Here is a 16,549-nt window from a genome sequence, read left to right on the forward strand (position 1 = left end):
GAAATGGGAATGGGGAAGGGTAAATGGGTCAATGGGGACTTACCGCCCCGCCGACCTCGGAATGGGGCGGTAAGTCCGCCATCCGCCATGGCGGAAAAAATCCGCCAGGGTCGTAATGAGGGCCATTGTCTGTTGTCTCCTTTCATTATTTCGCTCTGTAAGAAACGGGGGCGGCCTAATAAACGTATTTACACTGCAACAGACAACAGGAAAACAGGTGCTCTTTACAGTTAGAATTTTCACTTAATAGGGCACATTGTTACTGCCTGAAGAAAAATTATTCTTCATAGCTTCGGACTGACAGTGGGCTTGTTAAAATGAAACAGTTCCAATCTTACCGGCTCAGCCTTAATGTGAGTCTGATTTCCTTTAGATGTAGCACTTCTTTTTTAAGTATGCCCTGGCCTGCAATGGGGTTTCCCCAAAGGTCAAGCCCAAGCCAGGCACAATAAATTGCCTACTCACTTCACCACTTGTACTTCAGCCAGGGAAAAATCTTACTCATTCGTGATAGATGAGAGGAATGTAGAACATCAGTGTGAGTAACTTGGAGAAGGCTCTTCCTATGCACCAAGACCACCGCAGGAAATTGCCACTAAACTCACGCTTGGGGGAGGACCTCTTGCAGCACTGTCTCTACTCCTCTCCCTTAGCACGTCTCCTGTTGCCGCAAAACAGAGCTGCGCCTCTCTCCTGTTTACTCTCTGTGGGTACTGCCTTTTTAGACGCATATGCAGTGCGTCTTCCTACTGAACCCAGAACTGTATCTGATTACCGGATCAGACACATAGTTCTAAAATTATAAACAATAATGGATCACCAATGGTCACTTGAATGTATCTTTTGCGCTACATTAAAAACATTTTTTTTAAATGTATTCTTTATTGAGTTTTTCAAGTAACGACTGTGTCGACTTACAAGCAGGTGTGAACTAAGTCCTAAGAGCATTTCAAAGAATATACAATCACAAAACTGGATTGTTACATCACCCCCCGAGGTTCCCAAATAGTTAACAAGATGTAACAGTTCAGAGTTAGTACCTTACCTCCTCCCGCCCCACTAATTGGAGGAAAAATGTGTGTGGGGGCCAACCATGAATTACAATTGTTGTCTGTGCGAGAAAGGCCATTATTGAGCTTATAGCAATGAAAAGTGGTTAGGGATAAGTATGGGAACCTCATCCTTCCCCTTTGCTCTTGGGTTTAATCTTGTGTTTCTGGTTCATTTTCTTCTGAATTTATCGAGTTGGATGCTACAGCGCCCTATTAAAAGTTAGAAAAGGGACCCACTTGGGTGCAGGGGAGGTTAAACAACCCTGACACAGGTTGTACACAATACATACAAAAAATGGTGTCCAAATCGTGGGACTCCCCTGTCCCCTAGACCTCTTTGAGCTGTATAAACAGCCAATGATTGTTATATAATCGTACACAAATTCATGTAAAGTCATTCAGACATAAATGATTCACACAGAAGGCTTGAAAATCTTGTGCAGGCTTCTTTTACTTGTAATGATTAAAAAGCTCTACACGTACGTTTTGGGGTTAAAGCCCTTCTTCAGGAGCAATGACAACTGAAAACAAAATAATTCATTTTTTGATGAGTTCCTAGTAATTCCAAAAACAAATGATCCAATCGCAGTTTCATTAGAGAGATATATTTGCTTTTAAGGATTCCACCAATACATCACCTTCATTCTCCATCAGAAAATAGTGACCAACATGTCCCAAAATTGATCTGTAAGCATCACCTTTTGTGTTTTTAGAGGCAACTCTTTTGCATAGAAAAAACAGCTATCCAGACTGTTCTTAGATCAGCATAGTAAGAAATGACAGATAAAGAATCAAGTCCCTTAATCTAAGAAATCCTCTATATTTATAAAATCTCATACCTAAATGTCCAGTGTTACTATCAATCCATGCAATGGTCATCCACAGACCTACGACGGACTATATGCCTATGCAAAGAGTAAGAAGGAGGATGTTCACTGTTTTTGTAGAGTCTTCTGGTCTCTTCGATCAGTACTTCCTGTACAGGCACCTTCTAAAATGGTGGAATGCTTCTTCAGAAGCCTTAAAAGTCAGCATTTCTATTCTAGCTTTTCTGGCATGGCCTGCATTAGTTCAGTTCAGGGGAAGTGGTCCTTCTCAACATCCTTCCAGGCTTCCAACTAGAGCTGGGTTCTCTTCCATCACCTCCAGGGCCAGGCAGTCCTTAACCACACAGATAATCAACAAACAAGGGACCTAAGAATGTTCTTCCACTCTAATGGATCTCACTCTTTAGATTGGATTCTGGCAAATGCAACATCTCTCGTTGTCTGCGGTCTACATACCTCAAGTCCAGAATGTGGTGGTTGATGGCCTGCGTTGTATCTTTTCTTCATAGCGGGGCTATGCTTTCTGCTATGAGACTTGCATATGACCAGGAACTCCTGGGATTGATCGCTTTGCCTCTCCTTCGACTTTGACATGAATGAGTCAGGAGTCCAGTGAGTGAACACCATGTCATCCAAAAAGCTGAAGAGCCATCTTTCTTTCCTACCCACTTTCACTAATGAAAAAAAACAGTATCAAAGGTGTGAGGGTCATTTTGGTGTGCCTAACTGACCCAGAATATGTTGGTTGGTATTGTACGATCGGACCGAAAAAAAAAGGTCAGACCGTACAATATGACCGAAAAATGCTATCACCAAAGGTTCGAACACCAAAAGTTCGAACCTTTGGTGGTAGCACTGCAGGTAAGTAAAAAAAGAAAAAACTGCGTGGGCTGCGGGGGTATCCCCCGCAACACCCCGCTCACTATACTGTCTGGTATAGTGAGCAGTGTGTTGCGGGGGACACCCCTCCAGCACACCCGTAGAAAAAAAAAACGGGGGCTGGAGGGGTGTCCCCCTCTTTACAGTATAGTGAGCAGGGGTTGCGGGGGAAACCCCTGCAGCCCCCGTAGTATGTAAGTGTGTTCGCATGAGAAAGGTGCAAACCTTTGGTAGTTTGCACCTTTCTCATGCAAACATTCCGGCCGCAGCAAAATCAGTCGCAGTGGGATCACTTGGAATCGTTGGTTCACTCCTCAATTGCCTAATGACTGTTAATCCCAAATTACTGATTTCCCCACTTCTATCTTCGATTGAGGCGTCGCCCCGAATCGCCTTGTTGAATTATAGGTTGAAAGCTAGGCCTTAAAATAGCTAGGTCTGTCCAAGGCCTTAACTATCTAAATATAACAGTCTAGAAGGCAGTCACTCTTACACCCTATAATCAGTACTGCTCCTCATTCGGGTACTGGTGTGGTGCTAATGAACTATGTCCTGTCTCTCTTTCGCTCCAAATCAGGGCTTCCAGTTTCTACAGGTATGTTTTTTTAAAAGTTACAGTCTCCACTCTCAGTCTATTTGGCTTCTGCCGAGCCTTCTGCTTGCCAATGGACTGACAAGTGGGTAGGTCAGCTCCTTTTCTTTTTCTATCCTGGTCCTTTAGACTATCCTTCCACGTTGGCATCTCCCACTGGGATCCTACATATGCCACACACCTTGTAAAGGTTGATTACAAACTTACGCTTCGTAGAATCAGATACTGTTTAGGGCCCGCCCTCAAATAGTGTTATGTGGCGTGTTGGGACCTCCCTCAACGCATCTTCCAACCTAAAGCACGGTGTGAGTGGAATAAGGTTAGTGGTGTGGCTGGCCTAACGTATAAACTGAGCTAATTTCTCATCTGCTAAAAAAAGTTCACAAACTGAATTAAGAAAAACAAAATAAAGATTCTAGGAGCAAAGCAAGCATTAATATCTAATATTGAAGTACTTTCTAAGACGTTTTGAGCCGTACAGTCGCTTCAGATGAGACTCAAACAAAGCAGGGGGCAGACTTACAATTTGCCTTTCCATTATCCGAGGTCACTGCTCGTCTCCTCAATATAGTAGGGCATGAAGGTTACAGTATTAATATATGGCAGCTAGAATTAATCACTCTGTTGCATACCTTTAATGACTTAATAATTACTCCATCTTCTATGCCTATGAAATACTCGGTCAAGAACTATTATCATAGTTAATCATCAGTCAGAAATGTCAGCATATTGTAGAATATTCATAAGGCATTTGGAATATGTCCTTACCTGCTCTGACCCCTTCATAGAAGTCATGTCCCCTCTGCAGAAAAGAAAACAAGATATGCATAAATTAACAGTACTGAACTCATATCATTTATGTTATTTTTAGTACTTTTTTACCTATCCGGTGCCATTTTAGTTATCATTTCATTCTCTTGGGGACTACAAAGACCCAAATAAAATAACAAAATCATAGAAAGTGTTTACTTTGTATTGTGTGTGCTTTTATTTAAATTCTAATGTGTGGTAAAAGAGTGTGCTGTATCATACCAGTTACATAGAGCAATGTGTAGGCCTTTGTCAGAGTCAACAATTACACTTAGTTCACTAAAGCAGTGGAATTTAAGACTGACCATACCAATTGCCAAAGGTGATAAATAATTCAAAGCCTTCCATAGAGCTTCATAGCTAGGGCTGCGCTATAAAAACCCCAAATATATTCTATCACGGTTTAGTGTTGTAAAGTCACCCACGTGGCAAGACTATGCCCAGGAGTGGTGCAGAATTGCTGTACCTACATACCCAAGATACAGCTCACTGTTGACAACCAAGGAGGTCAACACATGTCTGTGATTGGGTGTGGTGCTGTTCAGAAGGGATGGTACCTAACCTTTCAGGATGGATCGGCCCACTTATGGTCTGACCAGTACTGATGTATATAGTGTTTTTCTTTTGTAAGTCAAAATGACAACTTTGTCATTTTGACTAACACCCTTTTTGGACAACCTATAATTTTCTTTTTTTATTAATAAATAGGGGACCCACTCCATACCCTCCTCCCTGCCTACCCCCAGGTTTACTCCTTACACTTTCCCATGTCGAATGTTTTTTTAAAACCTCCCCTTTTTTATATTCTCTGACACCCCATATTTGCATGGTAGCCCTTTCAACTCACGAAAAAAAAGGGTTATCAAACAGGGATTTGTCCGTGTTCCCTGTTCTGTATTGACGGAACAGGCTAACAATTGACAGAAAGGAAAGCTGCACATTACAACATGATGTGGTTATTATTACTTCAAAGCTTTTTACACTGCACATTTTAGTGTTGAAGAGCTGCTGTATGTGGCACGGGTCTCCTAAATAACCTGTGCCTAGAATCCCAGGTTTCCCCTAATTGATGGTACACACCCAATAAAGTCAAAACGTGCCTCAGGATGCTTTCGTCAGTGTAGAGGTATTTTGACAAAGCAGTTCGTGCTGCACCAAGACCTTTGCACAGGGCAACTGCCACTGGTTAAGATCAATTAAAATCTTTCCACTGTTCACTTTCTGGTGTTCCTTTGTTGTAGAAAATAAAGTTGCAAAATTGTTGACAGGTATTACACGCAAGGTTATGACAGACAGTCACACAATTAACAAATTACATACTGTGGCAAACCGGCATACAATGTAATTTCCTTTGCAATCCATACATAAATCAATGAAGCTTTATTTCAGATATGCCATAAAAGCATGACATAACATATTATTAATATGCATCCATCCCATTACCATTATAGTCAAAATAAACGCAGATACAATAACATTTAATTAAAGAATAACACAATAATTAATAATTGCCTCAAATCCTGCAAGTATTCATTCTTAATTAAATATCAAAACATTGGAGTAAACATGTTATTCGGGAGATATTTCTACACCAAGAGCACTATAGTTTATGCCTTAATTGACATACAGCTTTATTTGAGATGATTCGTCCATAAAGTGCTTTAAAAGAAGGTTTTATGTCTTATTCAGAGTGTGTTCAACACCGGCTTGAGCCATGATCTTCTAGGAATTTGGTACAATGGGCATACAAAGAAAAAATTATACTCGTTTTCATCCAACTTGGGGCAAAAGGGACATTAAGATGACAGTGTACAAAGAGGTAGAATGCCAAGACGTCGTTTGGTACCCAGTTGTTGAGTATTTTCATGGGAAGGATGAACAAGTACTTACCTGTGTTAACGTTCTTTTGACTGGATGTTCCTCCCACATATTCCTCATCTTATGATATCTCCATATCCAGCTTTAGCTGCTTTTGAACATTTTCTAGCATGGGGTGGTGCGCGTCAATGCCTGTCGAATCGATGTCCCTCGAAGTCTGCTGCCTCGATGTCGACGTCATCTATGGTATATAGCGCGCGCAGCGACCGTTGGCTTCAGTTCCATTTTTTTACGTGTATTGGATTATCCTACGCCCGACAGTTACTCACTCTGAAAGAGCGTAAACTGCAATAAAAAGGACATTCTACTGCGGGGTAGGTTGGGAGAGGCAATGAGAAATACGTGGGAGGGCCCACAGGTAAGTAACTTGTTCTTTGAATGGATTGTGTCCTCCCACATATTCCTCATTTTATGATGGACTCCCAAAGCAGTTCTTGTATTTCAGTTGGAGGGAGTCCCAATTTTCAATCTTTAATAATCATTTAAGAGTTCCTTTTTGGTCTGTGTGTACAGAATGTAACACTGCCTTCCCAAAAACACCTCCCTGGCCTGAGGAAGAGTCCAGACTATAATGCTTGGTGAATGTGTGGACGGAGGACCATGTAGCTGCCGCACAAATATCCTGAATTGGGACTCCCCTCTGTAAGGCTGAGGAAGTAGCCATGCCCCTGGTCGAATGTTCTCGGAGACCCTCAGGAGGATCTTTTCCAGCTAATCTGTAGCCTTCGGAGATTCCTAAAATGATCCACATAGATAAGGTTTGTTTTGAGACCGCCATACCCAATTTATGGCCTGTGCAACCAACAAAAAGTTTATCATCTTGTCTTAATTTAGACATCCTGCAATGTAGAAGCTAAGTACGGTTCCATGTGTTAAAATTGCGGCAAAAATTGCTGTGGTTACAAAACATTGTGGCAAATATGCTGTGGTTTTGCCACTGCAATCCATGTAAAGGATGCAGAGGACACCCCCACAACCCCCGGACCCATTATACCATTTAAGGGGAAAGGGGGACACCCCTACAACCCCCACTCCCCTGAAATGGTATAACGGGGTTCACCTTCATCGGTTCAAACCACAGCATTTTTGCCGTGATTTTTTGTATAGGCGACATTTTTGCCGTGATTTTATCACTGCATACCCTAAGTGGAAGTCTTGGGTCAAGACTGTGTAATCTCTCCTCTTCCTTTCCAGGGTGCGGTGGATGATAATAAGAAGGTAGTACGATTTTTTCAGTTAAATGAAACTCAAACAAATTTTGGTACAAAAGGTAGGTTTAACCTTAAGGACCACTCTATCCTTAAAGAAGACTGTGTAAGGAGGCTTGCAGGCCAAGGCTTGAAGTTCACTCACCCTACGGGCTGATGTAAGAGCCACTAAAAGATGGTCTTTAAAATGAACAATCTTAAAGGACAGGAATGAATAGGCGCGATTGGAGCACACATTAGAAAACTTTCAAAACTAGGTTGAGATCAGAAACCGAGACTTGAAAAGGGACCGGAGGAAATACATTTGTCAATCCTTTCAGAAACTGTATAACCAGTGGAATCTTGAAGAAAAATACCTCTTCAGAGGAGCGCTTAAAAATAGATAGCGTTGCCAGATACCCTTTAATTGTGCCAACCTGGAGCCCCAGATTAGCCAGGTTTAACAAGAATGATAACATCATAGGTGTACTGCATGCAAAAGGGTCCACATTCTTATCCCTGCACCAGCTGCAGAGTTTGTTCCAATGGCAGCGGTATAAGGATTTCATTGATGGCCTTCTGACCAAAAGCAAAGTCTCCATTACTTTGTCCAGGAGGTCCCAATCCTTGTATCTCAACCTCTCAGAAATCATGCGTGAAGGTTGAGTGTCTTGACCTCTGGATAGAGAACCCAACTCTGCTCTCGTGAGAGAAGGTCCCCTCTTTATGGCTGACGTATTGGAGGACAGATGGACATGTCCAGAAGGTCTGGGTACCATGTCCTCTTGGCCCAATCCATAGCAATTAGGATCATGGACTTCCCAAACTTTCTCAACCTCTTGATTACTTGAGGAATGACGGGGACTGGAGGAAACCCGAACAGGAGTGGAAACTCTGCCTGCTCAGGACAACCGCCACAGTGTTCTCCTGTTTGGCTAGATGAACTGCTGACATGGAGATTCCTTCTTGAACTGCCCAGAACCAGAGCTGCATTGCCTCTCTGCAAAGTGGCAGTGACCCTAAACATCCTATCTGTTTGAGGTAGTACATGGCCACTGTGCTGTCCGACATTATCAGGACATTCTTTCCTCATACAGAAGGCAGGAAGGCCTTCAGCACTAGCATGATTGTCCTCAGCTCCAAATGGTTGACGTGTAGTTTGGACTCCGATGTAGACCAATGACTGTTGCTTGTCAGATTGTTGCCGTGGGCCCCTCCCCATGAGTGAGGCGTCCATCACTACAATTATCTCTGCCCATGGTTGCCAAAAAGGTTCTCCCTTCAGAATGTTTTCCTGGCAGGCCCATCACAGAAGATCTTGTGCGACTCTGCTTGGAATCTGAAGAAGGTCTGACATCCTGCCTGAGAATTGTGACCATTGAGTTCTGAGTGCCCATTGGAGAGATCTCATTCTCAGACGAGCCTTTGGCACCAGGAAAATTCAGGATGCCATGAGGCAGAGCAATCTCAACAAATCGAAGGCCTGAAGACGCCTGGCACTCTGGAATTTGGTGATAATCAGCAGAATGTCTTGAGCACTCACCTCGGATGGCGAGGCTTTTCCCAAGGATGCGTCTAGGACTGCCCTGATAAATTGGAGCCTTTGAGATGGTATAATGTGGGACATCTTGAAGTTGAGGTAGAAGCTCAGTCTGTGGAGAGAGTGACAGGTGGAGCTGAGATGTTCCAGGGCCGGTTCGGGGAACGTGCCCTGATCAGCCAATCGTCTAGGTAGGGGTAGACGTGAATCTCCCCTCTCCTGAGAATCGCTGCCACCAACGCCATCAACTTGGAAAAAATCCTTGGGGCGCTGGTCAGCCCAAATGGCAGTACTCGAAACTGATAATGAGAAATGCCAACTGCGAACCTCAGGTACTTTCTGTGCGTGTAATGGACTGGCACATGAAAGTAAGCATCCTAAAGGTCCAATGATACCATCCAGTCCTGGAGCTGGAGAGCCTGAAGGATCTCAGAAAGGGTAACCATCTTGCACTTGTCCTTCCTGAGGAACTTGTGCAAGTCTCTTAAATCCAAAATGGGTTTCAATCCTCAGTCCTTCTTGGGGATTGGGAAGAAGAGGAAGTACTAACCCGTGTTCCTCTCCGCTACAGGTACTGGTTCTATAGCACCATTCTCTAGCAGTGTCAAGATTTCCTGCATAAGAAGCAGATCTGGAACTTTGAAAGAGCTGTTCCCCGGTGGATGACTCTGAGGCTTCTTTAGAAAGGGAAGGCAGTAACCCTGGGCGACTGTTTCCAATGTCCATGCATCTGAAGTAATACCCAGCCATTCTTTCAGATGCTGTGAGAGTCTGTTTCCCACCGGGGTCTTGTCAACTAAGGTCTTGGATAGGCCCTGGCCCCTAGGATAGCTCCCAGGACAGTCACTGGCCCCTGGAATAGCCCCTGAAATAGCCCATCAACCTACAACCAAGTCAAATATAGAAGTTTCCCCAGGGGAACCTCACACCCAGAACTGAGGACAGGTCCACAACACCTGGGACAAAGGAAGCCACCACATACCTAGAAACACAGGGAGTCACCCGCATTTACATCCAAACCCACATCAAGCCTCCCAAACAAAAACCATCTAACACCACGACTCATCTAGTCAGATCAAAACCAAGAGAGAATCAAGCAACATCAGAGAGCTGCACAAGCAGGAAGCCGAACAGAGAAACTACATAATCGCACAACCAAACCTGCAGTACAACGCCAAGCCACAACAGCCTGACACACCAAGACCACAAACATGCCACGATACAAGAAGTACAAAGAAACAAGAATCGAAAAAAGAACAAGAAAGAGGAATGAAATCGCACCCCCATTGAACTGGAACCACCTACCAGCATTCACAACACCTCGAAATCCCCACCAACCACCACTAAGTCGACTAAGGATATGGGCCAAGACAAGAACAAAAACAGCATATGTCTCCTGCTACCTCTGTACCTATAATCCTACCACAATGGAAAAAGAAACCCCACAACTAAGGACCTGATGAATCCTAGAGTGGACCCCACCAGACGACCAAACTGTGCACCTCAGCACACAGAATCCAGCAGCTCCAAAGAAATATTTTGAAAAACCCCAGCAAGAATCAGAGCTAAGCTACAATCCCTACGCAGCTACACCCCTTACATAACCAGAGACTGGAAAAAAGGCCACACGGACAAACAAACAACTGATTACTACGAACCAGAACAAAGAAACCCATCACTGAACTTAATTGAACTCCTCACCGAAGCAACAGAGGCCCCAACTACGCAACCAGCAAATAACAGCTTCACCTAAGAGAGAACCGAAAATCCGACAGGTACCACCCGAACAGAGACGCGAGAGATGATACACAACAAAGAACAAGGAAAAACGCACACCCCGCACTGCAGTTTGCTCAACTTAAGATCCATGGCTAAGCACAAAACAGAAATGTACAACCTCTTAAGCGAAGGCACAGTGACGCAATGTTCCTGACAGAAACATGGCTATAGGACAATTACAAAACAATTGCCCACAAAGCCATTTCCAACAACTTCAAACTAATACATTCTAGCAGAGAAAAACAAAGAGCAGGATGAATCGCACTGGCGCACAAAAAACACATCTGCTCCACACCACCTCCCTCAACCGACATAGAAGATTAGAAAATTGCGAATCACTCCTAATCAACATCAAGCTCAACAACCAATCAAACCTACTGTTCCTCCTGATCTACAGACCGCTATCCTACAACCCCAATCTTTCCACGAATCTCACTGACACCATTGCCAACCTCTTCACTTTCATGACAACATAATCGTTCTGGGGGACTTCAACATCTGATTCGAAAGAGGAAAATAATCCACAGAAAACTCCCTCGCCGCAAAATTGGAAACACTCCACTTCAAACAAATAGCTAACGGTCGCACCCACAGCGCTGGACATTCCTTAGGCGCAACCTTGTACAGAGATGGACTCTCGGGCGCCACCCCACCGGTACCAATCATATGGAGCGATCACCATATGTTCCCATTCCCCATCAAAATTCCAAGCCACATGACGACCACAAACATAAAACTCCCTACGACAAACAAAAGAAACTGGATGAGTCTTGACCTGGAAATGCTAACAGAGCTACTGGAATAAACCAAACCAAACACCTCCCAGCTAAACAGAATTCCTCCGGACTCAGCGGAAGAGAACCTTGACAACTGGATCATAGACTATAAATAGCACCTGCAAAACTCTTCAAACCCACCCCAAAGAAAATAGAAGCAAGATGTTTCACAGAAGAACTGAGGGAACTCAAAAAAACAAACCACAAACTAGAAAAACAATTGAGAAATCACTAGAACCAATAGGAGAAAACCAAACAAAGACAATTAAATCTGAATTTACAAAGCAGAAGTCGTGAGGGCAAAAAAGTATAATACACCACAAGAGTCTAATCAGCAATAAACCCACAAAAACAATTACTCAAAATCAAGAAATTAAAAACCCATCCTTATGTAACAAATGCGTTGTACCATCACAATCCCTATGTGACAGCATCACAACACATCTAAGAACAAAAGCAGAACCAATACAATAGACCGTTGTAGCAAGCTGCCCTACCAAAAAGACGCCCCAAGAACCACCAAAAACCAGCCCGCCACCAACCACCACAACACTCAATTGTTTCGATCCAATTAGCAAGGAACTTTCAACAAACGAATATAAGACACCAGCCTTGTTGTATCCCCCAGTAACCCATTCCCCCCGGGCATCTTCAAAAAACTCCTCAACCATAGAAGGCCAGCCTCATACTTCCGACTAATGAGCCTATCCCGAAACACGCATATAGTGCCTAAAACTTTTAAATCAGCATACATCTAGCCCCTCCTAATAAACAAAACAGTAAATGCAGAAGACCCTACCAACTACAGACCTATATCCAATCTACCATACCCAGCGAAAATCCTTGAGAACCACATCTACAAAGTCCTACTCAACCATGTAGAAAGCAACGGAATACTGAACCACTTCCAAGTCAGCTTCAGACCCATGAGAGGAACTGAATCAGCAGTTCTCTCCATATAGGCTGACTTACAAATAAACACAGACAACATCACCCAATCTACTTGCCTTGTCAGCCGCCTTCAACACAATCAGACACACAACTATACTGCAGGGACTGGAGGAATGCGACATAAAAACTGAAATACAATGGCTGAAATCTTTCCTCACCAACCAAACAGAAAGAACACACTTGCTGCCATTTACATCTAACACTAAAAACATCACCTGTGAGGTACCAGAAGCCTTTCTCCACTCCCCTTCAACATCTACATGTTCACCCTAATGAAACTCATTCAAACCTATGTACTGATCGCCTACAACTACGCAGGTGATACCCAACCTATCTTCAAAACCTCTGCCCAAGACCCAAACAACACCCTCAACAAATGCCTCATGGACATATGCCTCAAAAGAAAAGCACAACGTCTATCCTATCCCTTTCCCCTAACTAACCAACCCCACCCACTTTTCTTACAGAGCCACATGAACTACTTGAGACCATGCAAATGACAGCGGTGCATGGTATAAATCATCATAACATAACATAAAATTGTACACAGTGGATAAACTCACCATTGTGAATGTTTTTTAACATGTTTAAACCATTGCAATTTAATGGCACCTTGGATCTCCAGTACATTACAAAAATCTTTATGCTACAGTTTCAATCCTGATGTTTTCCAGATCCTTAGCCTGGGAGATTCGAATTAGCTGTGTGTGGAATGATGAAGCAGGCCAGGACGCACAGCTCGCAAACGTGAAAACAAGCTAGCGAGTGAAGGCGAGGTGAGAAAAGCATAAAGGAAGAGGAAGAAAACCTCAGACAGCTTAACAAGTTGTACGTGGTGGTGTGACAGTGGACTGTAAAGTCAAACAACAACACTGAGACCACAGACCTGTTCACAGGATGTACCGGGTGCAGGGAAGGAGAGAGCAGTTGAGAGGCAGGATACCAACCTGACGAACAGAAGGAAGCATACCATTACGGGTACCCTCATACTCATCCCAGTAATACCAAAGAGGTGGCGAAAAGTGAGAATCATTACCGGTACTCTCATACTCGTCCCAGTAATACTAAAGGGCTGGAGACGTGGTGCAGAAACATTAAATCCACGTGAGAAAGAAATGAGTACTAAACTGAGAAGATTGTCTGAGCCATGCAGAGTACTTAGGCAACAGAATGAAAGGACTTAGATGCTCTGCCGGCGAAGGTCCAGCTACGTGTCATAAAAGGAGGAGAAATCCTGTCAGAATAGGAAGCCTGGGAGATTCGAATCAGCTGTGTGTGGAGCGATGAAGCATAACGGTATGCGCAGCTTGCAAATGTGTTAACCAGCTGGCAAGTGAAGGCAACACTAGAAAAGCCTAAAGGAAGAGGAGCTGAGGGAAGGAAATCTCAGATGGCTTACTGAGTAGTAAGTGGTGGTGTGACCAGGAGTCGTGGACTATTAAGTCCAACGGTGACACTGAGACCACAGACCCGTTCACGAGATGTAGCAGGTGCAGTGAAGGAGAGAGAGAAATCAAGAGGCCGGATACCAACCTGACAAACAGAAGGAAGAATATAATTACCGGTACCCTAATACTCGTCCCAGTAATAATAAAGAAGTCGAGAGAAGTGAGATTCATTACTGTATACTCATACTTGGCCCAGTAATACTATACTAAAGATGGGAAGAAAAGAGAGAATCATTACTGGTATCCTCATACTCGTCCCAGTAAAACTAAAGAAGTGGAAACAAAGGAGGCGCATTACTGGTAGATTCATTCATTCATTCATTCTCATCCCAGTAAAACCAAAGAAGTAAATATCAGAGAGAATCCTTATTGGAATGTGCATACCAGTCTCAGTGATATCAAGTGAAAGAAAAGAGCGAGAGTTTTTATTTGCGAATCCTTAGACTGGCCCAGCCAGGAGAAACAGAAGACATTGTTTAAAGAAGAAGCCCCAAGTGTACTAAATACAGAGGAAGTAAAGAATAACCTTAGACAGAGAAACAAGGTGTCAAGGACATGAGAGAGAAACTGAAGAGCCCTGTTTCTGAACTATATGTACTGGGAAAAATAGTTGCCAAGAACTATCTAGAATGGAATTACTAAAGTGACTGTGCTTAAAAGCAGACTACATGAGAAGGGAGTCATTCTCCTATGCCTATGTTGTTTTGATAGTGGTAGGGATAGATAGTTCAGCTTTGGAAAGAGGGCAGATCTTCCTTTTGGACTTTGTGTTAGGTAGGGAAGAAGCATAGCTTAGGGATAGTTAGGAGTTTTCTTCTTTTTTTATTGAATAAAGTGCATAAATTGAAGTAATCTGTCTCTGTCCTTCTGACCCACCACACTGTACACTATTAAGTATATGTAGGCCGTTATCTGCTGTTTTGTAAGCACGCAGTACTCTGAAAGGTTACTGAGAGTCTTTTCTTTGGTTTCTTCAAACAAACACATTTTTGGATAATCAAAGCAAATCTAAACGATTGGTCAACAGCTGAAAATGCTTTTCTAAAACCGGCTCATGCCTCTAATCATATCAGTATGATTTTACAGTAAGAATTTGTCAATGAGTCGAGGAGCGAGATTGGGTGATAATTCGCCCCTTTTGAAAATTGGAACGATAATTGCTCTTTGTCAACTACTTGGTATTTTGTTACAGACGTTTATCTCACTAAACAATCAGATCAAAAAAAGAACTTGAACAACATGATCACTCTTGAACAAATCCATTGGTAGGTGATCACTGACTGAAGCCTTATTGCAATGTTTGGCTGCTGATTCTTTTAAAACTTCAGATTGGGTAACTATCATGGGGTATCTTCTAATAAAGAATTCCCTTTAGATGGGAGAATATCATTAGAAATGTCATTGATAACCAAATTATGGGTCTAATTAGACGTATAAAGTGATCGAAAATGTTAAAGACAGGAAAGTTATGATGATATTATCAGAAGGACTCATTTCTAAATTAGTACCCTTTGGAACTATGGGTTTTTTCTTGAAGCATTACTTAATCCTATAGGATGAGCGATAATTCTTCCTTCTTCTTCATCACCATTTCTTTATATCTCTTCCTTTTTTCAACGTCTCTTCCCCCGGAGAGATTTTAGTTATTCCACCAGTGTTCTTTTTGCATGCCTATCATCACTATTGAACCATCCAGTTGTAGGAGTTAGAGCATTTTGTGGAGCACCAAGGTACACCTAGCACTTACCCTGTTCACCCGCCCTCATCCCTTCTCGCTCTCTGCACTTGCACGTCCTGAATGCTCACAAGGCCTAGTAGGTCCACCTCTATCTTCCATTGTTATATTTGATTTTCATTCCCTTATTCCCTCCCATTTGCCCTGTGGCGCTTTGAAACACAATTTACTTGATGTATTAGCTCCTTAGAAAGGCACAATAAATAAATAGATAGTTTTCTTTCATATGCATCAGGCATGGGTTGTGGAACCTCCTTGATGGCAGCCGATAATTAATGGGACTATGTAGCAAGGGCACATTAGGGAAGGATAGCACAAAGACCTAGGCTGCCGCAGGAAATTAACTTTCCATGTAAGAGACCAGTATTTTTAATTTTCCCTCTGGAGGCTTGTTGGTGAAAGTGTTACACATGGAGTTTCCACTTGTTCCAGTAAAGCTACACTGAAGTAGTGTGAGAATTTCTCAGTTTGTGTTTGATTCTGCATATTGGTAAGTTTATGGACAGTTCTAGTAGCAGGGAACCCAACACAATCAGCAGCCCCATCCCTGACCAAAGTAAAATATGATGCCTCTTCTGATGTGTGTGCGGGGCCACATGAAGGGCTCGGACCAGAAGGTTTTGTGTTAAGACTTATTTCCATTAAAATGAAAAGGCAAACATTTCTTCTTTCCCTATTGCTAAAAGGGGGATTCCCTTCCTAATAAACTATACTAAGTGTCCTCTGTACAAACCTATCTTTTTCCTCACCCTACCACTGAAGAAAACGTAACTTAAACAAAGCAGAAAATCCTGCCTTCAGAGTTATGTAATTGGACCTCTCCTGGGTCTGCTGGGTATCTCTTCTTCGGTACCCTTTTTTGTCACTGTTAAAAAGTTCATGAAAAGGCTCTAAAAAAATAAGTAAATAAAACACACACAAAGTCACAAGTTCCTGAAAATATTGATCTGAATTTGCGTAGATGGAAGGATATCTCATTAATCCCTTTCCACCACTTGGTGGGGCCTCTCTTGCCTGTATTCACGCTTTAGTTGCCCTGGAGTCTTTTCTTAATTTGTTCTATATTTATCTCCTCATACTCTTTCTGTCACTGGT

General features: G+C 42.8%; 1 protein-coding gene across 3 annotated transcripts in view; it reads right to left on the bottom strand.

Annotated features, from left to right (window-relative positions):
- HIBCH (3-hydroxyisobutyryl-CoA hydrolase) overlaps positions 1 to 16,549 on the bottom strand; it is a 1,493,921-nt gene that overhangs the window by 56,980 nt on the left and 1,420,392 nt on the right. For all 3 annotated transcript variants that reach the window (XM_069615663.1, XM_069615664.1, XM_069615665.1), the window contains one exon: positions 4,119 to 4,152. In XM_069615663.1, coding sequence (XP_069471764.1) covers positions 4,119 to 4,152 — 34 coding nt within the window. The remainder of the gene's footprint in view (positions 1 to 4,118; positions 4,153 to 16,549) is intronic.

The sequence above is a fragment of the Ambystoma mexicanum genome, chromosome 9 (assembly GCF_040938575.1).
Source record: "Ambystoma mexicanum isolate Mex_15411 chromosome 9, UKY_AmexF1_1, whole genome shotgun sequence".
In the NCBI taxonomy this organism is placed as follows: Eukaryota; Metazoa; Chordata; class Amphibia; order Caudata; family Ambystomatidae; genus Ambystoma; species Ambystoma mexicanum.